Here is a 27,698-nt window from a genome sequence, read left to right as displayed (position 1 = left end):
TTATTTGCATGACATTTCAATGGTTCTTGTCCTGGTTATTAAAGTGGCTCTTAGTGTTAAATCCTGATATTTTATTTAGTTTCAAGTTACTGGTCTACCTTATTTAAATAATCCTGTGATGAACTGAGAGTTTAATTACAGTCTTTAAAGGTATATTTGTATATAAGTGCTTCTCCAAACTTTAAATTTAGGTAAATGCTATCAGTATCTTTTGGAATTCTAAATTTAAGTAAATACTTTATCTTTGCAAGAGAAATGTCCTTCTATTGACATTTATAACCTCAACATCTAAACTCCTCACACCCAGACTTATGTACATGTCCTTTCTTAAAAGAACTAGAGGCCCGTTGCACAAAGAGATTCATGCAATAGGCCTTCTTTCCCCTGGCTGCCGGCACCGGTTTTCCTCCTGCACCCGGGACCCACGCCTTTGCTCCAGCCACAACGGAGAAGCCAAACTTCTTCAATCTTCAGTCCTCTTCAGTCTTCAGTCTTCGCTCTGCGCCGGCATATGCAAACTAACCTCCATCTTTGTTGGGTTAATTTGCATACTCATCCTGATTGGCTGGTGGGCGTGGTGGAGTGACACCAATTTGCATGTTTTTCTTTTATTAGTGTAGATATACAGTGTTATTAAATATATTCATAGTTAAGGTATAATACAGACCAGATTTATGGAAATGGGTATTTATTGACTTGGAGAAAAAAAAGTGATTACTATTTAGCCAGCATGTTTCAAAGTAACAATGTGAAGTACATAGAAAACAATGGTCATTGTCTAGGTAAATCTTTTTTTCACTGCAAATTATTCCTCATTTCCATATTGTTTGCATTTTTCATCTAAGTTATTATTTTTTCTGGATTATCCACAAGTTCAGGTGTTATGTGAATAAAATAATGTACCATAAGATAAATAGTAGTTAATGACTAAATACATATCAATATCTCATAAAATGACTGGGGCAAACAAAAAAAAATGAAATATATTAGAATGTATATGTCCAAGAGTCATCCTCTATAAATGTCTTCTTAAATCTTACAGGCTGCTAAATTTTAAGTAAAATACTGATGAAAAGATATTTCATTTATATAAATATATTAATAATGTTTCATACTATTATAAGTCAAATAAGAAGAAAATAGAAATGATCAGTCCCATAATTAATATAAATTCATTTGATAATATTCAACATTATTAATCTAAATACTCTTAAGATGGATACTTCACAAATAATAAATGTGATATAAATGGAGAAATAGCATATGCTCTTGCATCCACATTATAAATAAAATGAGTAATGTTATTATTTTATATCATTCTGGAAATATGGTCTAATGGAGCAATTAGGAAATACAAAAAAATGAGGTGTACAATTAGCAAAGAGTATCACTACCTGTAGTTAATATAATCATGTAAGTATAAAATCAATAAAAGTTAAATAAGGACTATAAGAAACTAAGGATTCCAAAAATAAGTAAGTAGTTTCAAAATTTATACAAAAATTAATAAATTTCATATATACAAAATGAATATAGTAGAAGAAACAAACAATTAAAAAATCTACTATAAAACAAAGTATAACTACCCAAAATACTGTAGAATTTGCATAAAGAAAATTTAAACGCCTACAAAAAAAAAAAACAACAACAAGAGAAGCATTGCATATAGATATAGTTTGGTCTTAAAGAACAAGACTTATCACTGTAAAAATATTATTTTCCCAAAGTTAATATGATTCCAAACACAATAGTAACAATACTATTACAATCCTATTCGATTATCATAAACTTAAGAAAATGAAACTAAAAATATCTTTAAGTCAAAAAAATACAAAATATTTATGAATAGGAACTGGATATTGGAAATATTTAGCAGTGTTTTGAAGAAGCAGTAGTTAAAATATTTCATAACAGAGTATCAATAAACATATCAATAAACAGCATAGAGACACAAAAATCCTCATCCTATATAAAAGTCTAATATGCTAAGTGTCCAATCATCCAGTCGGCCATTCAACCAATCAAAGCATAATATGCTAATGATATGCTAAGGCCACTCAACTGCTCACTATGACGTGCACTGACCACCAGGTGGCAGACAGTCGACCAGTCACTATGACGTACACTGACCCAGGGGGAAGATGCTCCAACCAGTAGGTTAGCTTGCTGCTGGGGTCTGGCTGATCGGAACTGAGTGAGATGGGCCAGACACCCCCTGGAGCCCTTCCATGGTCCCTCCCCGACTGGCCAACCTCCCGCATCCCTCCCTGGCCCCGATCATGCACCAGTGGGGTCCCTCAGCCTGGCCTGCGCCCTTTCGCAATCTGGGACCCCTTGGGGGATGATGGAGAGCTGGTTTCGGCCTCAGCCCACAGGCCAGTCTGAGGAACCTCACCGGTGCATGAATTTGTGCAGCATGTCTCTATGTATATGGTTTTAATATATAAAATTGCAATTCAAAATAATAGCAAAATTAATTACAAAGTTAATGACATTAGAATCATGGATTAGCCATCTGGAGGAAAAAAGGTAGAGCTGAGTCTTTACTTGATTCTTACACCAATATAAATTCAAGATAGGTTAAAGAGGCATTTTAAATTAACGATGATAAACACAAAAATATTCTAGCATAAAATAGACACTAAAACAATAACTTAAAATGGTTATTACACAATCCCAGAAAAGATAAAAGACAAATGATAAACTTGATTTTATTAATATTTTTTATTCCACATTACAATAAAATCTGTATATAGATAATCTGAATATCAGAAAAAATACTATATTTAACAAAAGGGCATATTTCTTTAAAATAAATGGGCTCTTACAAATCAATAAGGTAAAGATCAATAACTCGAATACAAGTGCAAGAGTCATAATCTATATACTAATAAAAGGGTAATATGCTAATTAGACCAGGTCAACCGGACATCTTCCAGACGTCTGACTTCCTTCCAGACAAAGTCACAGTGGCAGGGGCCGAGGTAGAGGCAGTTAGGGGTGATCAGGCGCCCAGGGAGCAAGTAGTTAGGGGTGAGATCAGCAGTTGGGGGAGATCAGGCCGACAGGGGAGGGCAGTTGAGGGCGATCAAGCTAGCAGGGGAGCAGTTAGGTAGCAATCAGGCCAGCAGGACAGTGGTTAGGGGGCAATCAGGCCGGGAGGCAGAAGTGATAAGGGGTGATCAAGCAGGCAGGCAGAGGCAGTTAGGGGCAATCAGGCAGGCAGGCAGGCAAGCAGTTAGGAACCAGCAGTCCTGGATTGTGAAAGGGATGTCCAACTGCTGGTTTAGGCCCAATTTCATAAGGATTGGGCCTAAACCAGCAGTTGGATATCCCCTGAAGGATCCCAGATTGGAGAGGGTACAGGCGGGGCCAAGGATCCCAGATTGGAGAGGGTACAGGCGGGGCTGCAGGACAACTCCCAACCCCCGTGCATGAATTTTGTACACCGGGCCTCTAGTAAATTAATAATGGCTTACAAATACAAGATTTTCAAAATATCTTTCAATTAAAAATAAAATAAAACAGAAATTTGATACCATTTTTTTCTCTTTCAGATTGATTAAGACCTAAAATGTTAGACAAAAAACAAAAAACAAAAAAACCGGAAAAACAAACAAACAGATTTTAGAAGGGTTTAAATAATAGCCAAATTTTGAGGCAACTGAAAATTGGGTAATCTCTCTGTAGGCATTATTATGAAATCTAGCAAAGAAAAATGCATCAACTCTTAGCCACAGTAATTATATATTTTTTATTTTTAAATTAATATATTTGCCCAAATTCATAAAGATGCATATATAAATTTGTGTTGCTGCTTTGTATATATTAGTAAAAGAACAGTAACAACTTAAATTATAATTTTCAAGAGTGGTAACATCAATTACAACGCATCCATACATTGAAATTATATGCTTGAGTGAAAAAGAATGAGATGATTCTGCATGAATTAATATAAAACAATCTCTAAAAAATCTAAATAAGAAAAGCCATAAAGTTGAATGTATGGTAGGCTTTCTTATATGTTAAAAGAGATTTGTCTGTTTACCAGTATTCATGACTACATTTTCATTCAGATAGCACTATAAATACATGGCTAGGCTCGTTGATATATAAATTCTTTCTGGAGGGCTACACAGAAAATAGTTAAAAATTAATCCCTCTAGGTATGAAGACTTGAGGTACTGGAAACCTGGAGTAGGAGACAGAGACATTTTTCATTGACTCCTTTTGTGCTATTTTATTTTTCTTCTCCCATATTTTGACTAAATTATCCCCCAAAAAATATTCCCTCATTTTTAAAATGACGAAGATAAAATGTATTCACAAGTGCAATAAAATTTGATAGTTTCTACAGATACATTATAAAAATTCATTATTAAGGTTACTCTGTACCTTTCACTTTCCTACGGACTTTAGGAAATATAAGAGTCATAACATCAAGTCCCTGTAATCTAGGACTTTATAATCTAGTTATCAAGAGAAGATCAATGCTTAATATATGACTGTAGTCTAAAATATGACATCATGTACTTAAGTATTAAATGGTAAGGGGTTATTTGCAAGTATAACAGAGTGAAGGGGGAGTTCAAGAATAATATAGTAATTTTCATTCTTAGTTTGGTAACTCAGGAAACAACTTCCATTTTTCCTCCAGACATCAGTTATCCATCATGACATTTTAACCATTGACTTCAGAGTGGTCTTAGAATTGTTTCAATAAACTCATCCATAAATCAGTATCAATCTTGTAAGGTCAGAATAGCAATAATACCTTTTTTCCATCCTTAATCTAAATGCTGCCTGAAAAAGGTAACAAAAAAGCAAACTTATTCAAATGACTAATAACTTTAACATAGGTTGTATTACCAGATATCTGAATACATATGAATATACAGTTTAGATAAAATATATGTTTAAACAGCTCCTGCGTCCCAATTATTTTTCAAGGTTTGTTTGAAACATCACTGCTTTTCTAATTTCTTTTTTGTTAGATTTTAATTTTTATAAAAATATAGATAAGAGGGTGTACCAGGTATATATAATAAATTTAATTACATTTCTAATTCATGACTATTAATTGGGCAAAACCCCCAAAGCAAATGACCTTAGTAAATATGCTTAAATAATGTTGATTTTTACTTGATTCATATCAAGACAAATCCTTACATAGTCATCTTTGGCCTTCACATCTTGAAAAAATAATTATTATAGATTTCCTTGTTTTAGGTCCCTCCTTTATAAATAAGAAACTTGAGACTTATGTCAAAGTATTATTATTAAAACAAAGTAAAAATTAATAATATTAAAATGTGTTATAAAAATCATAAATATCCAATATTTATAAACCAATATTAAAAATATATTTTAAATGTGCATAAATAAGTTCAAATAGCCAAGTAGTTCACTTTGTCTCTACTAATTCTTCTTTATAAAAACATTGCATGCTGAAAATAATACGAGGTGTTTATATCAAGTAGAGTTCAATATAATAGTTTCTGATTTATTTATAATGAGGTTTTCAACCTGATAACTGTGTGTATAAAACCCTTATGGGAACTGTAGTGTTGCCCTATGAGCAAAGAGAATAAGAACAGCCAAGTAACAACAGCATAAACAACAAACAAAAGTAACAAAAATAAGCATGTTCGTTTCATGACAGCTAGTACAATTGCATGTACACATGTACACACACACAAAAAAGACATTATCAGGACTATTTTGATTTGTGTCACCTTAAAATATACAGTTTAGTTAAAAAGCCACCATCACAACTACAGGAAAACTGAGTTTCTAGGTATCCTTAGAAAATGTGCTACTTTCCCAAAATACATTAATATGATCTCTTCAATAGTTTCTCTCTTCTCTATAAAACTGTATGGCTATTAAGAATAATAGAGTTATCATTTGTAAATTGCTTGAATTGCTTTATCTTAAAAGACAACACAGGCTATAACAGGGTAATTTCTCTTCTGGGATATGACTAGCAGTTAATATTAAAAATATGGGTATAAAGAGAAATGAATCTTTGAGAAAATCCTAATGGATTTACTCAATAATATATTTATAATGTCTTTTAAAATACTGGCCTTTAAATTGCAAGCTTTTAATTTTTACCTTACTAACCTTTAATGCCACATACATATTTCATAATGTTTGGCTTCAATTTAATTCCGTAAATATTCATTGAATATGATGTGCTTGCCTAGTTGCCAAAGAATGTGGAAAGAAATAAAACTTGCCTGACCCTATGGAGCAATTAGTCTAGTAGTGACAAACATTCTAATATTGAGCAGATAAAAATAATACAAGTAATGTAATTATCACAGCATGCTGTGGAATTTCACAGAGGTAGAAAGTATCTGTGATTGGAAGGCTGAGATAAAATTTGCTGAGATGTTATTTGGAAAGGGGTTTTAAAAGGTGGCTGTAAATATCACATATGAGTGAGAGAAATAAAGGCATTATGTATAGAAAGCTGTCTTCTGTGTACTGTTTTAACATTCAAATCGCACCCTCTTGGGGGGTGAGATGGAAACAAGTAAAGCAAAGAGAGAGAGAAAAATGACAGTTTAATAGCATGATGATTAATCCTGTTGTTACTCAATGGAAATGTGTCAGGGCATTGCTGGTGGAAGTAAATCAACTCTTCCTTAATTTGTTGCTCTTCCACTTCTGAGTGGATCCACTAGAAACTTATATTTTGTATATGTATGCTTTATTTTATGCTAAACATTATGTTCTTAATAATGTAGTTGTAAGTACAAATTTTCATCAGGGCTATATACAAAGAAGCATGTATATTGAGTTTTATAGATGATTTTCTATAGTAAATTTGAACATAGGCAGTTTTAGCTTTATGTGCTGAATCTAACTCACACATAAAATGTAACCCCTATGTAAATATATAAAGGTGGAAAAGAACCATACTTGTTCCAGAAGCAATAATAAGGCAGTTTGGGGGCCACAGTTTATAAAATGCTGATTACTAATTCAAGAAGGGCCCTTAAATTTTATGAACAATGGACAACCATTGAAAGATTTTGAGAAGGTATGCATTCAGGTTATAGCTTATGAAGTAAGAGGAAGCCAAAGTTGTGTGTATAATGGGTTAAAGATAATAATTGCCAGGAGAAAATAGTAGGCCACGTAATGGTCTTATTGTGAAATAATGCAGGCTGAATCTTAGGCTTTTATGTAAATAGAAAGAATGAAATGAGTGATGTTAGATAACTTGTAGAGGTAGCATTAGAACTTAGAAAGTGATTACAAATTAGGCGTGTCAAAAAGGTACTTTCTGTTTTAAATCCACATGTTTAGAGGATCGAATATGTGCCTAAGAGAAATAAGAAATGAGGAAGAATTTCTGGCTTTGGGGAGAAAGAAGAATATTTAGCATAGCATTGAAAAAATGGGTTTGAAACAATAGCCAATTTTCAGTGACAGAAATTTTGGAGATGTTTACCTAGAGGTGATAGTTGAAACTTTGGGAAGAGAAAAGTTTGTTATAGACACCTTGCAGAAAGATGAGAAAGAGCAAAACAAACAAACTTAAGAGAAAAATCTATGCAATGCCTGATACATATTATGTACTCAACAAATATTTTTAAATTATGTAAAAGGAAGAGGCAGAGGAAGAAGGGTAAGTGATCATAAAACAAAACAAACAAAAAAGAAATCTAAATGGTAAGTGAATAAAGAGGACAATCCAATGTGAGAATTCATAAGAAGAAAAGTTTTCTGGACCATTAATAAATTTTCTGAAAAAGAAATAAAGAAATTGGTCCCATTTACAATAACATCCTAAGCAATAAAATTCACAGAAATAAAACTTAATTTATTTGAATTATCTCTACTTTGAAATCTATGAAACATTGATGATAGAAATCAAAGAAGACACAAATAAATAGAAAGGTATTCCATGTTCACAGAGTAGAAGAAATGATACTGTTAAAATGTCAATACTACCCAAAGCCATCTGTAGTTTCAATGCAACCCCTAAAAAGATTCCAATAGCATTCTTTACAGAAATAGAGAAAAAAAAAATCCTAAAACGTATATGGAACTACAAAAGAACACAAAGAGCCCAAGAAATGCTAAGAATAAAGCACACTTCTTGATCAAACTGAATGATAAAGCTGTGGTGATTAAAAGAATACGGTGCTGGTATAAAAACAGGCCGATAGACCAATGGAACAGAACTCAGAGGCCTGAAATAAATCCAGCCATATGTGGTCAACTAAGAGTTGCCTAGGGAGCAAAGAATACTCAGTGGAAAAAAGACATTCTCTTCAATAAATGGTTCTGTGGAAATTGAATATTCACATGTCAAAGAATGAAACTTGACTCTTATTCTTACACCATTCAAAAACACACGAAACAAACTCACTATGTATTAAAGGCTTAAATTTAAGATCCATAATCATAACATTCCTAGAAGAAAACATAAAAAAAAAACTCTTTGACATGATTTTTTTGGAAATTATACCCAAAGCATAGCAATAAAAAAATAAAATAAACAAGTTAGACTACATCAAATGAAAGAACTTTTGCACAGCAAAAGAAATAATTAACAAATTAAAAACACAACCTGTGAATATTTGATAAGGGTTAACATCCAAAATACACAGAGAACTCATACAACTCAGTATTAAAACAACAACAAAAAACTAAGGACAACAAAGGACCTAAATAGGTTTTTGCGAAGAAGATGTACAGGTCCATGAAAAGATGCTCAGCATCACTAGTCACTAGGGACATGTGAATGAAAACAACAGTGAGATATCATATTACACCTGTTAGAATGGCCACCACCAAAAAGACAAGAGGTAACAAATGCTGGTTTGGATATGAAGAAAAGGGAACCCCTGTGCACTGTTGGTAGGATTGGAAATTTGGTACAGCCACTATGGAAAACAGCATGGAGGTTCCTCAAGAAATTAAAAAGAGAACTGTTATATGCTCCATTGATTTCACTTCTGGGGATATATCCAAAGAATATAAAAACACTAACTCGAAAAGATATCTGTAACCCCAGGTTCATAGTAGCATTATTTACAATAGCCAAGACATGGAAACAACCTAAGTGTCCACCAGTGGCTAAACAAAGAAAATGATATATATACAAATATATATTAGAATACTACTCAGCCATAAAAAAATGGGGAAATCCTACCATTTGCAATAACATGGATGAACCTTGAAGACATTATGCTAAGTGATTTCAGTCAGAGCAAAACAAAATAGTGGAAGATCTCACTTATATATGGAATGTTTTAAAAATCCCACCAAATTTATAGAAAAAGAGATCAGAGGTGTGTGTGTGTGTGTGTGAGGTGGGGGGGGGGTGTGTGTGGTAATTTTAGTCAAGTGGTCAAAATGTAGGAACTTTCAGTTATAATAAGGTTATAATGGCCTTTCGGCCAGAACCGCCGTCTTCTAGTAATTCGCCAAAATGACTAACACAAAGGGAAAGAGGAGAGGCACCCGCTATCTGTTCTCTAGAAACATGGAGTGGTTCCTTTGACCACATACATGTAAATCTACAAGAAAGATGATATTGTGGACATCAAGGCCCTTTTCAAAAAAGGAATGCTCCACAAATGCCACCAGGGCAAAACTGGAAGAGTCTACAGTGTCACCCAGCATGCAGTGGGTGTTATTGTGAACAAGCAAGTCAAGGGCAAGATTCTTGCCAAGAGAGTTAATGTACGTATTGAGCATATTAAGCACTCTAAGAGCCGAGACAGTTTCCTGAAACGTGTGAAGGAAAATGACCGGAAAAAGAAGGAAGCCAGAGAGAAAAGTACCTGGGTTCAACTGATGGGTCAGCCTGCTCCACCCAGAGAAGCACACTTTGTGAGAACCAATGGAAAGGAGCCTGAGCTGCTGGAACCCATTCCCTATGAATTCATAGCATGATAAGTGGGGAAAAAAAATTTAAAAAAAGACTTCTGTGCTGATAAAAATGTTTCTCTTAATTGAGTGGAAATGTGACATCCCTTCCCCCAAATAATAATTAAAGAAAACTCTGTATCACCCTAACCAGTTTTGCTCTGTGGATAGACCGTCAGCCTAAGAACCTAAGGGTCCCGGGTTCGATTCCAGTCAAGGGCACATGCCTGGGTTGTGGGCTCAATCCCCAGTAGGGGGCATGCAGGAGGCAGCCAATCAATTTAAAAAAAGATTATAATGACTATAATTAAATTTCTGTATGATATATCAGAATGTTAAGTAGAATCTAAGAGTTCTCATAACAAGGAGATATCTCCTCTTTTTTAATTTTATCTATATGAAAATATATTTTACAATATATATACTCTCATTCTGCGTACCTTAAACTGATACAGTAATGTACAGAATTATTTCTCAATACAACTGGGAAAAAAGCCCTGTCTTATGTGGCTCTTGCACCCAAAGGTTGCCGGTTTGATTCCCAGTCAGGGCACATGCCTGGATTGCTGACTCCATCTCCCATAGGTTGAGTGGAGGAGGCAGCTGATCAGTGGTTCCTCACACTAATGTTTCTCTCGCCCTCTCCCTTCTTCTCTCTATAAAAATCAATTAAATTTTTTTTAAAAATAAAAATAAATAGAGCTGTAATAAAAGAATAAAAGGTTTCAAGGAGAGGACACGTGCTCCAGAAATAGAAGTCAGAGTGCAGTATTAATCTTTCAAGGTATTATTCATTAAGCATGTACTGTTCTAGGCATTTTTTATACATTATATTGATGTGATCATCTCTAATTTACTGATCAGGAAATTGAAGCTTAGAGAGGTTCAATAATTTATTTGAACTCATGTAATTACTAAATGGTAGATCAGGACTCAAGAATGAGAAAAGTATGGACTGAAATATCATTCCTGTTAACCACTGAAACAGCAATTTCCATTAAAGATGTGGACTGGATGTTAGATTATAAACAGTGAAGGAATGAGTGAGAGATAAGGCATCTCAATGTACTACAACTGTGACTTAATAAAGGGAAGAAAGGAGACAGGGAAAACTAATAAAATGTTTTTGCAGTAATTGGACTAGGTATATTTATAGAGCAGAAGAAAAATTTGTGTAGAGAATAAAACTGAAGACATAAGCAAGAAAAGTGACTAAGATCCCATAGGAAGTAGAAGGTCAAGGGATCAATATCTATAGAAGAGCCCTTCTGGACAGTATGGAGGCAGTATTCTTCTTCAGAGACAGGATTGAAGGGAGAGAAGAATAAGCATGCAGCAAAGGGTTTAAAACTGCCACTGGGAAGAATCCAAAGAGAAATATACAAGGCTCATAAGAAATAATATGCAAAGCATTCTGTTATCTTTACAGCACATTGGCAATGGACAGTTCACCATATTATTTTTGTCAGAAATAAATAAAAGTATCCCATGGGGTTGATTACAGGAAGAAAAAAAAATAGTGCTGTGTTTAGAAATTCTTCATACACAGTTCATCTTATAATTCTAACAAAATCACTATTCCATTGTAGGATATTTTTAGTTCTAATTATCCAGATAGATTTTTAACAATGATTAAATTCACCATTTCACTTTGTATTTACTGCTATAATAATGAAAGGAAAACAAAACAATCTAAACATCGAAAAGAATAATGCTTTGCCATTCACAGAAGCTCACAGTGGATTTTCATTACACAAAGGATCAGAACAGAATAGAATATTTACGAAACCACTGTCAGAGTTAAATCACCATGTCTGTCAGTTAGTTCTGCTATATTATTTTGCTAAAGATCACATCATCCTTAACCCTAACCCTACCCTGACTGGAAATGTATATGGCTTTTCCAAAGGAATCTAGAGTGAAAGGTATATATGGGGTCACTACCAATCTATCACCATTCTTGGAAAGAGAGCCAATTAAAAGAGGAGATTGTACAGGTAGGAGCTTCTCCCTCTTTTCCTCTAGTCACCTATTCCCTCTATTCAGATATGAACACGGACAACTGCAGATCTGAACACCTGTTCATCTCTCCTAGCCTCTGTGTCCAACCCAAAGCAGCACCCAGATTCAGTGTAGCTCACCATTTGTTATTTTGTTTTATATCTGCTAATCAGAGATATATTTTGTTTGTTAATAAGGCTACACATCTCTCATTTTTTCCTGTTATATTTTATCATCACCTCTATGTGTTTTAGCAGTAGAGATGGGATTTAAAGTATTAATTTACAACTCTATCTTCATATGCATTCTTTTCTTAAATCTTCTTAATGACATTAAAGTAATTCATTGTATGAACGAGCTATAATTATTTAGTTCCCATATAGATGGGCAGTACATATTTCAAGTTTTATTTTATTAAAAATGCTGTATTCAAATTCTTTATGCATATTTTTTATACACTCCTGCTTTCCTTTAAATGGATTTCTAAACGTGGGCATGATGTGTCAAATTTACTTTCCTATCAACAGCTGTGGAATTATTTAGCTCATGACCTTTCTATCACTATATAATATCTGATATTGTTTTTCCTTTTCGAATCTGAAGAGTGGCATTTCTGAAAATCTTTTCCATTAATGGTGGACTTGAAATTTCTTCCCCCAATTCACTAACTAAAATATAACTGCAAATATCTGTTCTGGGGTGTGAGAGACTGGATGTAGGAGGATATATTTCTTGATCAAGAATACGTTCTTTGAAGTGGAGGGTGGGTGGGAAGAGATCAACAAATGAACTTGTATGCATATATGCATAACTTGTGGACACAGACAATGGGGTGATGAGAGCCCAGGATGGAGGAGCAGGCTGGAAGAGGTTAATGGGGGGGAAAGGAGGACCTATGTAATACTGTCAACAATAAAGATTTTTTTTAAAAAGAATATGTTCTTTGGAATAGAAAATGTTAAATGATAATGGTTATACTGTACTTTAACTTCATTTACCTCTCTCTTATTTATAGCAATAAACATCAGCATTTGTTTGTTTTAATGCTAATAAGAGGCAAGTTATTATGTATAAAAGAAAATACATTTTAACCACCAAATATAAGTTGATTACCTTGAAAACTTTTAAAAGCTCAAGCTAGCATTTAGAAATCTTTGAAAATAAATATGAACTTCAATTCAATATCGTGGGTAGTTTAAAGGTCTGCTAGCTTGTATAAGTGAGAATTTAATTAAAGTAAAATTTTAAATGTCAAAAAGATTATAGATGTGCACATATTTATAATCCAATGCTTATATCAGTAGTTCATTTTAATGTCTGTAATATGCATAAATGTCTATTATAAATATGCATACTAATTGCAAATAATGGCTCCATAAATAATTTGAAACATTGTGCTTTACTATACTTAAACTACAGATTAAAATACAAGTAATAACCCCCAAACTAAGACCCTTTATTTAACAATTGAAAAGAATCATATAATTGTGGAAAACATTATTAGAACATTTTTCATTTTGGAAATATAACTCCTTCACTAGGAATGGGCATCAGAAATATTTATTCTCTATGCCCTGGTTAGCTTATATTATTTTTATTTCTTATTTGAATGCTTATTGTAACCAGAATATGTGTTTAAGAAAAGAAACATGATTCATTTTTATAACTTTGAATGCCCATGGACCATGTGGTCTCCAGAGTGTTTGCTTAATCACAGCTATGATAACCTTTGTCTTACCTTTTGCTTCAAATACTTAATAGAGAGCAAAATAAATCTTAAGAGCTCATAATTTAAGCAACTCAAAGCAATTTCACAATAAAAAGAAATTTCAGAGATGATTCACGAACATATCCTGAAATCCGCAGAGAATTCTTTCCATGGGTTATTTGAATATTACCTATTTCACTAATTATACCACAATAGTTCATTGTGATCTATTTTTCTCTAATCCTCAACTCAATCATCTGGTATAGAGAGGGAAGTAAGTTAGTTTATCATGTCAGGTGAACAGTAAGTTTATCATGTCAGGTGAACCCTACTGTTGTAAGAAAACAAAAGGGAAAAATAATATTAGTAGAATGCCTTCATAAAATAAATAAATAAAACCTTAGCAACTACTTCAAAACAAATCAAAGGTCTGAATGACAGTCATCACCTTCATTCTAATGGAATCCAGCAACAGCACAATCATATTTAGAAAACTAGTTGGAAAAAAATGTAAATAATTTTGTCTTTCCTTTCTCGGCATCTTCATTACATTTTATGGTGAGCATTTATTTATGTCCATGGATTTTGCTGTTGGTCTCCTGCTGGACTCTGAAATTCTAGACTGTGACTCCAGATTGCCTGGTTTAAACTCTCAGTTCCACCATGCAGGTTCTATGAATCAGCAAGTTAAAACTTCTTTTGACTTTTTCAACTTGAGCAAGTTAAAAACTTCTTTGGCCTTAGTTTCTCATTGTGATTTGGCATGATGAAATAAGTTCATGTAGAGAACATTCTTAGAACAATGGCAAACTGAAAAATGTTAGCTATAATGTCTGGCCAGTGTGGCTCAGCATCTATCTCTGAACAAGGAGGTCATGGTTTGATTACAGATTAGGGCACATGCCCGGGTTGTGGGCTCAATGCCAAGTAGGGGGAGAGCAGGAGGCAGGAGAACAATGATTCTCTCTTATCACTGATGCTTCTCTCTCTCTCTCTCCCTCTCCCTTTCACTCTGAAATCAATACAAATATATTTTAAAATGTTAACTATTATTGTTACATATAGAATGTGAACACAATAATACTTCTTACAAAGATAAGAAATAGATTGAAGATGAGCTAAAAGGATTCTACAACCGAGAAGCCCATTGTAGATGCTGAACCCAATGTTCTGCTTACCTGTACTCCGACAGGAAAACTTGGTTTTGTGATCACACAATCGTAAGGTGCCATTACAGCCTTTTTCATCACTGCCATCTTCACAATCCTTTTCCCCATCACAACGCCACAGATCAGGGATACAATTTCCATCAGGATGGCATTGAAATTCATTCCCATTACAACCAGCAGGAGAACGAATCTCTTAAATAGAAATGAGAGAGAGATAGAGGGGAGAAGCCAGGAGAGAAATTATTTTACTTGATAATATTTTTCTTTCTTTACACATTTTTATGATGATAGAAAGAATATATATTGACTTTTTATATTTTACATTTTTTGAATAGTGTTGTTTAATAGCTATGATACTTTCTAGTATTTTAAAATTCATTTCAGAAACATTAATAATAAGAGAAAATTATGTTTATCTCCCAAAGAGTTCCTGAAAATGTCACTTACATTAAAAAAAAGTTTACAACAACATAATGTATGACAATTCTATTGTAATTTTAATTAGTGTCTTAATGATTAGATCCTTGAAAGCCTATTCTCTTTGACACATAAAAGAGGTTTCACATTCTACTCTGAATGTTGACTTTGGTTGATCTTTTGACATTTCTCTACTTAATTTATTTTGAACTTTTACGAGATAACTAAGTAAATAATATGTACTTTCTGGCTAATAAAATCTTTATAGAATAACATTCAAAAGTTTGAAAATAAAAAGACCCCATAATAAACATAAACTCTTTAGGATGTAAGATTATAAATCTAGAATCACAACAGACACATAAGAATTTAATGAGGCACTATATATTCAAAGTCAATTTATCAATTAATAATTTATACAGTACTCAGATAACTATATTCCTCAAAACCTGATAACTAAAAATATAGGTTAAAATATTCTGGTAAGCATAAGCAAGAATAAGGAAATAAAAAATGTTGGTGATATAGATGTTTCATAGTATAACTGAATAATTTGACTGTAATCAGTAGCATATTAAATTTTTATTAATATTTAATATTGTAAGATAAAGTAGCCAGCATCTCTGAATTGTTGTAAAATATTTTAGAATATATATTTATATACATGAGTTTTAATGTAATAAATTTGTCTTGTATAACTAATCCAGCAGTTAATCTACATATCTATAACAGCAATTACTCTGTAACATTATAATGAATTTGAAACAGGTTCATGTGAGTTACCTATTATTTAATGTGCTGGTTTGATAGGGATCATGTCACTATGAATTAAGATTGGAATCATTTAGGTCAAAGCTAAAAATAACAATTATATCACCAAGGCAGCTTAATCTCTTAAGACCTTTATTTGTTCACCTGGAAAGTGAGTCTGCAGAGTTGTAAGAAATAAACTGGATATCTGTAAATTATTATTATAACTACACAATTTTGTAATGCTGTTAATGCTTATGATATAGTTTGGTTCCTAATATTTTCCTAATTTAAAGATGTCCAACAACTGTCAAGTGGTACAATATTATAAAGGTGCTCAAAATTGCCCTGACTCTTCACTCTACTTTCCAAGTATTCATTGCTAGAATAGTAATGAAATAACAACCAAAACTAAAAATATCCTCGCTGAAGCAAAAACACACAAGTAAATCTGTTAGTAAAAAATAGGAGTTCAAATTTAGAGAAAACATATTGAACTAATTTCCAAAAGTAACCTCTGTTAAGAACACTTACAATGCCTGGCCAGCATTGCTCAGTGGGTAAGTATTGACCTGTGTACCAGGAGGTCACAGTTCGATTCTCCATCAGGGCACATGCATGGGTGTGGGCTCAATCCCCAATGTGGGGAGTACAGGAGGCAGATGATCAAGGATTCTCTCTCATCATTAATGTTTTTCTCTTTCTCCCTCTCCTTTCCTCTCTGAAATAAATGCAAATATATATATATATATATATATATATATATATATATATATATATATTAATATCTTTTTAGAAAAGAACACAATAATTACACCCAGTTTACAGAGAAGGCCCTGACTTTAGGCTGGCCATGAAATGCCTTGCAAAACCAGCCAACTCTTTTTTCTACTTTCCTAGTTATTTAAATCCTTCTGACTTTGGATATATAGACTTCTTGATTGAACAAAATGAGTGAGTACACACAATCAATGAAGATGGTAGAGTCCCTGCACATTTGGAAGATATATATGAAATGTGACATAGCAACTTCCCACTATATTTAATTTAGTATCTGCAGAGTATCCTATTTAACACCATGGCCTAACCACTACAGTGGTAAAGGATGCTGAGGTTGGTTTAATGTTACAGAATAGTCACAGAGATGTAAAGTACAGCACAGGGAAAATAATCAATAATATTGCAATCACTATGTCTGGTGCAGGTAGGTGCTGAAAATATTGGGGGGGGGGGCCACACTTTGTAAAGTATATGACTGTCTAATTGCTATGGTACACACCTGAAACTAATAGAAACTATTATTAAATGTAAACTGTAATTGAAAAAAATAATAATTAAAAAAAGAATTGTGACGTCTTTAAGCCTAGTATCCTTTTAAAGATAACTTGAAAATCATGTGATTTCAGTGTTCAGGAAAAAGAAAGGAGAATAATCAAATGGAGTTCCAAGATCCACTGAGCTAAGCAATTCTATGTGAAGAAGCCACCTTCCATGCAGCACCGATCTTCGGTTCCTTCTCCTGCTACTTAACCTTCCCCAAAAACAACACAAAACAAAACCAAGCTCAGATCCGCTGAACTTTATAACCTGCAGTGTGAGCTCACCAATAAGTTATAAACATTGTATTTCAGGTAATTGTCACTCAGTGATTTAAAATAATAAATAATGGGAAGTACAACCTATCCATTTTTCTACTTTGTCTAAAATAAGAGTAAAGACTGGCAACTTATATATTGAAAAATCTGAAAATTTTCTTTAAAAAAATCTAGATTTTTTTTTTTTTTTTGCCCTGGACAGTTTTTCTCAGTGGTTAGAGCGTCAGCCCTCAGGCCAAAGTCTCAGGTCTGGTTCCCTTTTATAGGTACCTGTACTGCAGGCTGGATGCTGGTCCAGGTCCCAGGGAGGAGACAGACAGAAGCCAGGTAGACGGGGCGGCACCCGAGCTAATTCAAGGCTATCAGTCCACGTGTGGAGGCGCACACGGCCATCAGCCAGGTGGGAACAGGGGTGTGCTCCCCCGCAATGGGATCATCAGGTCTCGATTGTGGGCTGTGCCAGGACAGAGGAGGAAGGTCGCCAGCTTTTTTGTACATATGCTTGTTAGTTCCGGATTGGCCCTTTCAAAGAATTTTTCCTTAGCAACATCCTTGGGATTGGTTATCTGCAAGCTGCCTGTCTTAGCAATAGCCATACATTTTAAAGCTCATGCCTTTGGCGCTCCTCCTTCCTTCCCCGCCCAGTTGGGGTGTCTTAGTGACTCCGATTAGTGGGGTTCTTGGGTTGTACTTTCCCTTCATGTGGCCGAATGCCAAACCACTCCTGACTGTAGCATGGAAGGGAAGCTCTGCACGCTGGGCTGCTCCTGGAACCCCCGCCACACCTTTTCCAGGACTGGCTTTTCCCAGTAAACTTCCATCCCACTGTATTTGTGACTTCATTCTTCGTTTTTTCGAAACAATGAACTCGGACTCAACATCCCACATTTTGGTTTCACTGGTAGGGGCTTGTGCAGGAGGCGACCAATTGATGTTTCTCTGTCACATGTCTCTCTCTCTCTCTCTCTCTCTCTCTCTCTCTCTCTCTCTCTCTCTCTCTCTCTCTCTCCCTCCCTCCCTCCCTCCCTCCCTCTCCCTCTTTCTCCCTTCCTCATCCTTCCCCTCCACTCTCTCTAAAAAAAACAAGAAAAAGAATCAATGAAAAAATATCCTTGGGTGAGATTAAAAGCAAAAACAAAAAAATCTAGCTTTTCCAGTTTCTTGAAAAGTAGGAGTAGGAAGATTTTTGGACTAGCATCCTTGAAGAGCAATACTGCTGCCTGCTTTACATGGGGCTGGGCTGGACTGTATTCACAGCCCCCTATTATCATGAAAAGAAAAAGATAATTTCTATTGGGTTTTTCTTCCCCTGGCACGTTTTTCTCCTTGGTAAAAGTGGGCAATAGGTCAACTACTCACTGCATTTTCTTTTGTTTCTGAATTACTTCTAGAAAGCTGTGGACCCTTTTTAGTTCACTCTTGCTTCAATATTGCTAGTAATTTTACTCTCTTGTCAAAATTAGATTTTCTTCTTTATGAGTCCTTTTTATTGATATTTGTGAATAATCCTCAAACTCACCATGTTACTCTCTTTTCAATTGCTTTTTAGAATTTAGAGCCAACTTTATGGATCATTTTTCATGATATGTATTTGTTTGTACCAATCTCACTCTCAGATTTACTAATGTTACTCATCCTTATTCTGCCTTTGTTTAAATCCTTCCTCTTTACAACCTCTATTATTTCCAGGTTATAGCTTAAATTATTTCTGGAAGCATTCAGAGAGCTATGTGAATAAATAAACAGAATAGTGATATGCATTGAAGTTTTAAAAAGAAATAACATATGGTACACTTAAAATTATCTAATTTAGAAAACACTTTATTACTTTAAGTAAAACTAAATAGCATATACCAAAATTTACACTAATTTCTATTCCTCTATCCATTCTTTATTTATTTAGGAACTATGGTACCTCAAAAATGTCAATAATAAAAAATTCCATGTTTTATTGAATTATTATACAATTGATGTTTTGACTCTACACATATTCCAGATTTGGTTTCAAGGGTCTAGTTCTTTTAAATCATGTTCTTTATCCATCTCAATGATATAATGGAAAATTCTCAAGAAGAAGATTATGTAAGCTCAGAAATCTAGATAGATCCATCTGATTCAAAAAGAGGCTTACAAAAGATAAATTGTTGTTTGGGGAAAGGGTCTCTTCTACTGATTCAGCAGTATGTCAACTATATATCTAGAGGACTAGTTTTTTAGCTCAATATTATTTACAGCCCAAAATAAGCTGTAGTCACAAATATCAAAGCAGAATCTGTGAAAGGAGAGAATATGTTGCTATTTTCTGATATATATATATTTTTAAATTCCATTTGTATTTTATTTGCTTTGTTGGTTTATCTACTTATGATTCATAGGTGAAGCTACTCATTTGTTTTCTTATTGTAAATAAACATATATCTTATAAATTTAAAATGTGGTATTTCCCTAAGGCTTTTCTTGTCTTTTTTGTTTTTTCTTCTTAAGCTACCAGTGTCTAAACCTCTGTGGGCTGTTATACCACCTACTAAGGGGCAGCACAAATAACCAGATGGCAATAGTTTTAAAATGAGTCTGAGGAAGGAAAAAGAATATACCATTATAAACACTCACATCTAAATGGTGATATTACTCTCCTGTTTGTAATGCGCACACACACACATCACTAATGTATACGCCTCCTGGTCTCTCATATTATCCTCCCCAACCTGGTTTGCCTTCCGGTTTATACTTCAGCTGTTAATGCCCCTAATTTTCTTTAAGATTCACTTTATTTTCTAGGATTAGGTCCTTAATTCTGGTGTCTGTAGACTCAAGAAATTCATGGGTAGGTTGTAAGAATTTATAAAATAGAAACTTTACATGATGCTTTGTATTTTTCTTCTGGAGGAAGGGAGTCAGAGCTTTTCTTGACTCATGGCAGATTCCAAGAGAAATGCCAAGACCAACTTCACACTTCTCTCTTTATCTCCATGCCATATACCTGGCATGTGTATGGCATATAATTTTGCCTAAGAATCAGATTAATTAAATTAGATAGATTAAAACCCAGTGGGGGAAAAAAAAGATCACTCATCTACTTGTACTGAGTTTGATTACAAATAAATAAACAGAAGTGCTTCTTGAGACCACCCCATTTCACAGAAACAGAAATTATAAAATAATTATTTTTGGTAAATGTTCAAATAGTCTTAGAAAAATATATATATTTTTTTCAATTACAGTTTACATTCGATATTATTTTGTATTAGTTTTAGGTGTACAGCATAGCAGTTAGATAATCATATACTTCACAAAGTATTAACTTGATATTTCTAGTACCCACCTGATACCAGGAGTAGTTATTACATTATTATTGACTGGATTCCCTATCCTGTGCAACCAATCTGTACTGCTCAACTCTTTCACCCTTTTTCACCAAGTCCCCCAACCCCCATCCCCACTGGCATTCATCAGTCTGTTCTCTGTATCAATGAATCTGTTTCTGTTTTGTTTGCTCATTTACATTGTTCTTTAGATCCCACATATAAGTGAAATCATATGGTTTGTGTCTTTCTCTGACTGACTTATTTCACTTAGCATAATATCCTTCAGGTCCATCCATGCTATTACGAATGGTAAGATTTCATTATTTTACAAAACAATTTGACTGTAGTTATATAGATAACAAGTAGCAGAGATGAGATTTACCTTTCATAATTAAACTGCAGAACCTGCCTTCTCTATAACCATTATTAACTTCTGGTAAGGCCTTTCTCACATAAAGGCTCAAAATAAAAGAAAATTTTAATAATTAGCTCATATAATAATCAAAAGTGTCCAAAAACTAATTTATTTTTAATATGTAAATACTGCTGTTTAGCTCATTTCTAATAATATTTATTTTATTCTGTTGTAAGGCAATGGTAAAATTCTGTCTCTTATGAAAAGATCTCAATAAATTTCAAGTTACATGAAGCAGTCTACCCTTTTTTGGGTTTGTTTCTTCAATTGGTTGCCTGGGAAGGAAAAGAAAGATTTAAAGGATCAGAAAGGTTGAGTAATGTTACCCATGATTACACATCTAGTTAGGGCAAGATAGATGCCAAATTAGTTTCACGATCTTTACAATGAGTATATTGGCCTCAATGACTCCTTCACTTGCTCTTTAAACATATATTTGTTGCAATGTGGCAGGCATTTTCCAAGCACTAGGATAGAGAGAGACTTTCCTGATCTCACAGAACTTACATGAAGGGAGGAAGAAGCATGGAGGCATTTAATAAATAATTACAGAAGCACATGAACTAGAGTCGTCCAGGAAGCAGTGAGTGCTATGAAGACACAATGGGTCAGAGGAATGCTGCAGAGGAAGAAACCTATGTCTCCTCTGCTCACGATTGGTTGGCCAAAGCTAACCATGTTGGGTGGGGCCCCACCATGTTGGTCCCCCGTAACCACAATTTTCTGGGAAGTACAGTCTTACTGTGTTCCAAGAGAAAGGGAAGAAATGCAAATATTTTGGGAATATCCTCAATGACTACCATAGAAAGAGACATGTGTATAGAGGACATGTTGACAAGGCTGATTAGAAACATCTCTCTGAGAAGGTAATATCTGAGATGAGATAAAAATGAAGGGAAAGAATCACCAGTGCAAGTTAAGGTTGAAAACAAGAGCAGGCAGAAAGAGAAGGACCTGAATGAGGGTGTGTGAGTAAAAGGAGATCTGAGAGGAGGCAGGGGCTGGATCTTTCTGGCTTTTATCAATACCTATGGGAAGATAAGTTCAATGATATTCATCCTCTGGAGGTTTTGAAACAGGAGTTATGATGATATAATTTAATCTATATTATTAAAAGTTCTCAATGGTTGTTATATTGAAAAAATGAATGTGATGATGCTTGAGTGGAAGTAGGCACTGGCTTCCACTGGAGTCCAGGTGAAAAGTAAAAGATGCACTGTTTGCCTTTGAAAAGGTCATAAAATAGTGGATATATAGGTGAGTAGGTGATGTTCTCGGTTACAAAAGCAATGTCATAAGTGCTTTGGTAAGAGAGTGCATCATGAGAACATGCACAGGGAAAACTAACTACGCATGAGGTTTCAGATGGAACCCCGGGAATTCTATGAGGAGAGAGAGAATTCTGAATCAAGATTAAGAGTCAGACAGAGGGGAACGTGGCATTGAACAAGAGATATTTTGAACAAAGTCAACAGCAGTAATAAAATTTTGTGTAGTGTGTGATGCCAGGAGAGGATAAAGTTAAAATGAAAAAGGAGGCCATGGCTAGACCTTGAATGGCCTTGTATGCTACGGAAATGGTTTGGATTTAACCCTAAAGGCAACTGGGAGTCCAGAAAGGCCTTCAGCTAGACTCGGATATGCTTAGATATCCATTTACATAGATCACTTTTGAATCTTTTAAACCATAAATAGAAAGGGGAAACATCTCCAAGATTCCTAGATTTATAATGCATTTATATATATATATATATATATATATATATATATATATATATATATATATATATTTCATTCACTTGAACATTCAAAATTTATACTAAAGTGAGGTAGACTATTACACACACACTTTTATGTTTCTTCTCTTCCCCTCTTTTCATCCCACCCCTTCACAACAAATTAAATATACCCTAAACTTATTGCTTAATGTCTGTTGGATCTGGGTATGTAGTAGTGTTTAGAAATGTCATCTGCCCCCCAAAAAACAGAAAACCATCGTGGAGTTTTATTTCTCCTTAATCTTGCCAAATGAAATAAGCGTCCACTAACGGTTGTTGATTTCCCCCTGGATGACAAGCTGCATTTCTCCGAGGAGCCTGTGATGACCATTCCAACTTGAGTTCCAGGCCTGGGTGGTTCCCCAGAGCCCTAGTTGCTTAAGCTTCAGGGCTTGGCACACCATCTATCTTTGTAATACAGCTTGTCCCAATGGAGTGTGAAAATGATGACTATGTTTATATGTATATGCTCATGCTGCTTTACTGTTATGTTTTCATGTTGCTGATGCTGGTTATATTTTCAACTAGTGCAATTTTATTGTATTTTTGCCCTGCAGCTATTTAAACCATGCATACAATTCGGGGAATCTAATAAATAAATAAATGCAGAGCCCTGGAGGAAATGTGGCAACCGATGGTGGAGTTTATCTCAATATTTAAATGAATTCACGGTGACTAAAGATTTGCAGTTAAAAGACTAGCAAATGTACAGACTTTTTTTTTTCCTCCTAAAGTTAAAAATTGTGGAAATAAAGATTGCAAAAAATATGTTGTTTTTAAAATAGTCAGAATATATTTTGTTTTATAAGAAATGTTAAAGCCCTCCTGAGAAAATAGCTGATAATAGTATGACAAATATAATGAATTATTTAAATTGTAAAACCAATCTGGGGAGAAAAACTTTTTAAATTTGTTTTAATGGAGTTTATATTATAACTTACATTCATTGTAAAATGCTTTGAAAAGTAAAAACCACCAGGTATTGCAACGCTTCCCTGCGTCTCCTATAATGACCATGTGTCAGTCCTTGCTCTGTTCCTAGCTTTGCAATGAATCACTGCAGATGAGTAAGTCCTGCACCCGGGGCAGCTGTTTGTTCCAGATTTCTAGATATTCTCCTGCTGGCCCGAAACGACTAAGATTAGGTTTTGCAGCATATCAATCAATAGTTATTTCATTTACCAACAGGGTATGGCCATCACCTTGGCCTGCTTCTGACTACAGGGACCCTTAACATTCTCCAAAGGAAGGTAGGCTATCTCTTGTCTCTAGAAGTCCTCAGGAGAATGTTGCTTATTAAACCTACCTTAGCCCTTGAGCTGCCGGCCTGAAGTCTGTGTTGGGGTCAGTGGGGGTCTACTGTCCTGCTCTTTCACATGTAATGTGGGATGGGTTGGTTCCCCAGGGGCTGTGCCTACCTAATGGTACGATAATCTCAGCTGCTAATTGACTATGAAGTCAAGTCTAGGGCCTCCTTAAATCAACTTGTTCTCACCACTGGACCTTGACCGTGCACAGGTCATATAGATTTTAGATGCCATATCTCTTGGTTATTATTCTCACTGTCCCTCCCTTCCTCCTACCTCAACACACTTCAATGGCATGTGTGTGTGTGTGTGTGTGTGTGTGTTTTATCACCTAATCCAACAAATTATTTTTAATCCCCATATGTTGCCCTTACTGATAATTATCATGAGAAGATGTTGTATGAAACTATCAAAACCATTTATTAGTACATGGGACTTAATGGCAAATTTAATAATAAAACAGAGAAAATATTTGAAATCTTTAATGTTTACTATCTGGGTCAGTTAGAAAAGTTGAATAGAAGGAAATGGAAAATAATATATGGCTACCTAAGCACAAATTCAATTATATTAACATGAAAATGTTTTTAGTGTTAAAAACACATAGACATGTAGACACTCAGAAAGTATATTGAATACCTCCGAGGCTAGGAATATATCCCAAGAAACCAGAAACACCAATCAGAAAGGATATATGCATCCCTATGTTCATAGCAGCACAATTTACCATAGCTAAAATTTGGAAGCAACCTAAGTGCCCATCAATGGATGAATGGATTAGAAAACTGTGATACATCTACACAATGGAATACTATGCTGCTGTAAAAAAGAAGGAATTCTTACCATTTGCAACAGCATGGATGGAACTGGAGAGCGTTATGCTAAGTGAAATAAGCCAGTCAATGAAAGAAAAATACCACATGATCTCACTCATTTATGGATAATAAAGACCATTATAAACTGATGAACAAAAATAGATTCAGAGGCAGAGTAGCATTAAACAGATTGTCAAACTACAGCAGGAAGGCTGGGGAGGTTTGGGGTGGGGGGGCGGGTAAGATATCAACCAAAGGACTTGTATGCATGCATATAAGCATAACCAATGGACACAAAACTCTGGTGTGGGGGGTAAGGGAGGATGGGGGAAGGTCAAGGGGAAAAAAAAGGAGACAAATGTACTACTCTTTGTAATATTTTAAGCAATACAAAAAGTATATTGAAAAAAATTCAATTTAGCATACTAAGTATCCACCAGTAAGTTAAAGTATTAAAGTGAAAACTATGAAACAAAACATCGTTTTCAGTTCATTAAACTTTAAGTTTTGATATCTGGAACTCTATCATGAGCATTTCATTTAGAATTGAATATATCATGGGAGTGATGGAATTCTATAATATCTAAATCCAAGTGACCAGAATGTGTTAATCTGTCAAACTGGCTAAAATTGAGAGTTGTTTTTTTTCCTATTTACTGTTCAAATTAAGCAATCTCCTTAACAGATATGGTTGATGTCAAATATTAAGTAAAGCAGATTGTGATGTGGATATATTGCATTTGGAATTTTATTTTTTGGCATAGCACTGTGCCTAGATCACAGTGGGCATCAAATATTTACTGGAAAAAGAATTTAAAGATGCCATGATTTAATTTGATATTTTAATGAAGGACATCTATAATAATAAAAGCATAATATGCTAATTAGACTGGACAAAGCCGCAGCAGCAGCGGCCAAGGCCGAGGCAGAGGCAGCAGAGGCAGCAGAGGCCCCTGGGCCACAGCGGCAGTGGGGGTCGATCCCCTTGCACAAATTTTGTGCATCAGGCCTCTAGTTATTACATAGAAATAATATGTATAAGGATATACATATGGACTATATATACTTGAGTGAGGGCCAAAGAATATAATTTAAAAGTTAATGGTTTATTTCTTCATTCACTGGCCTTATCTTTTCCCCATTATTTTTTAACTTTGTATCATAATAAATTTGATGGTCTCTGGAACTAGGGCATCTAGAATTACTCAGGATTATAGCTCCTTTAGAATGTGTCTCTATGTACTTTTTTGTTTTTTTTTAATAAGGTATAAACCAGCAAGCTATGACCTGCATACTAATTCTTGTCCACTACCATTTTTTATAAATAAAATTTTATTGGAACACAGTCATGATTTGAGGATATGTAGTATATGGATTTATTTGTGTGTGCCAAAACATGGACTTGGTAGATGCAATAGGCAAAGACTAAAATATTTACTACCTGAGCCATTACAGAAAAGATTTGGTGACCCCTGTGTGAAATGTCCTAAATTCTGTTTATGATTCACAGAACAGCTGATTCAAGTGCATGCATATCAGCAATAACAGTATGCTGTGCTGAAAGATTCTGATATGAGTGAATATTCCATGCCAGGAAGGTTGCGGTGGTTTAAGTGGATTATTTTATGCAGCAGAGTTATTTGGGGAAAGGTTTAGGATGCAGATAATAACAATCAATTAATGGTACACAAATGCCAACATAACACTGAAATGGTTTCCCTAGCAAAAAGTGAATGAAGGTGATTAGCACATTGCAGAACTATAATACCTCAGTGAAAATTCAGTTGATACTTCACACAAATAAGGAAACAAAGGCTGACTTTTCAAATAGGCTAGGAAAGAATCTAACTACTAACCAGGTTTTATCCCATTGGTTATGTCTTTACCCTCTCAAAAGCATGGACACTCCTATTGATAAGTGAATTATTTTGTAGATTATCCATGTGCTTTGCCACTTTTCTCTTTGTTTATTTGCTTATTTTCTGCTAAATGTCTTATGTCCTATCATTTCACTGATCATTAACTGCAAATGGAGAATGAGGAGGCAGAATTTAAAGACTATGAAAATTAATTTATTCTTGCCATTATTTTCAGCTTTATTAAAACCGCAGAAAACAGGCTGAGAGTCTTAAAAAAAAAAAATTACATTCTTAAAAAAAAAAAAAAAGGTAGGTGTTCTTGTTACCTATTGACTTTATTTTTTTAAATATATTTTATTGATTTTTTACAGAGAGGAAGGGAGAGGGGTAGAGAGTTAGAAACATCAGTGAGAGAGAAACATTGATCAGCTGCCTCTTGCACACTCCCCACTGGGTAAGTGCCCGCAACCAAGGCACATGCCCTTGACCGGAATCGAACCTGTGACCTTTGAGTCCACAGGCCGACCCTCTATCCACTGAGCCAAAATGGTTAGGGCTGTTACCTATTGACTTTAATTATCAAGTACAGTGGGGCCTTGACTTACGAGTTTAATTTGTTCCCAGACCGAGCTCGTTAAGGAGCTCGTTAAGGAGCTCCTTAACTCAAATTACTCTGTCAACTAAA

At 34.5% G+C, this 27,698-nt stretch overlaps 1 protein-coding gene and 1 pseudogene across 3 annotated transcripts in view; one reads left to right on the top strand and one right to left on the bottom strand.

Moving 5' to 3' along the window:
- Window positions 1–27,698, bottom strand: part of LRP1B (LDL receptor related protein 1B) — a 1,698,272-nt gene that overhangs the window by 624,887 nt on the left and 1,045,687 nt on the right. For both annotated transcript variants that reach the window (XM_081095916.1, XM_081095917.1), the window contains exon 21: window positions 14,782–14,964. In XM_081095916.1, the coding sequence (XP_080952042.1) occupies window positions 14,782–14,964 (183 nt within the window). The remainder of the gene's footprint in view (window positions 1–14,781; window positions 14,965–27,698) is intronic.
- Window positions 9,455–9,921, top strand: LOC308522438 (large ribosomal subunit protein eL21-like; annotated as a pseudogene). The gene has a single exon. The product of its transcript is annotated as a large ribosomal subunit protein eL21-like (transcript).

Source organism: Myotis nattereri, assembly GCF_964212035.1.
Source record: "Myotis nattereri genome assembly, chromosome: 7".
NCBI lineage: Eukaryota > Metazoa > Chordata > Mammalia > Chiroptera > Vespertilionidae > Myotis > Myotis nattereri.
This window is presented reverse-complemented; position numbering and strand designations above follow the sequence as displayed.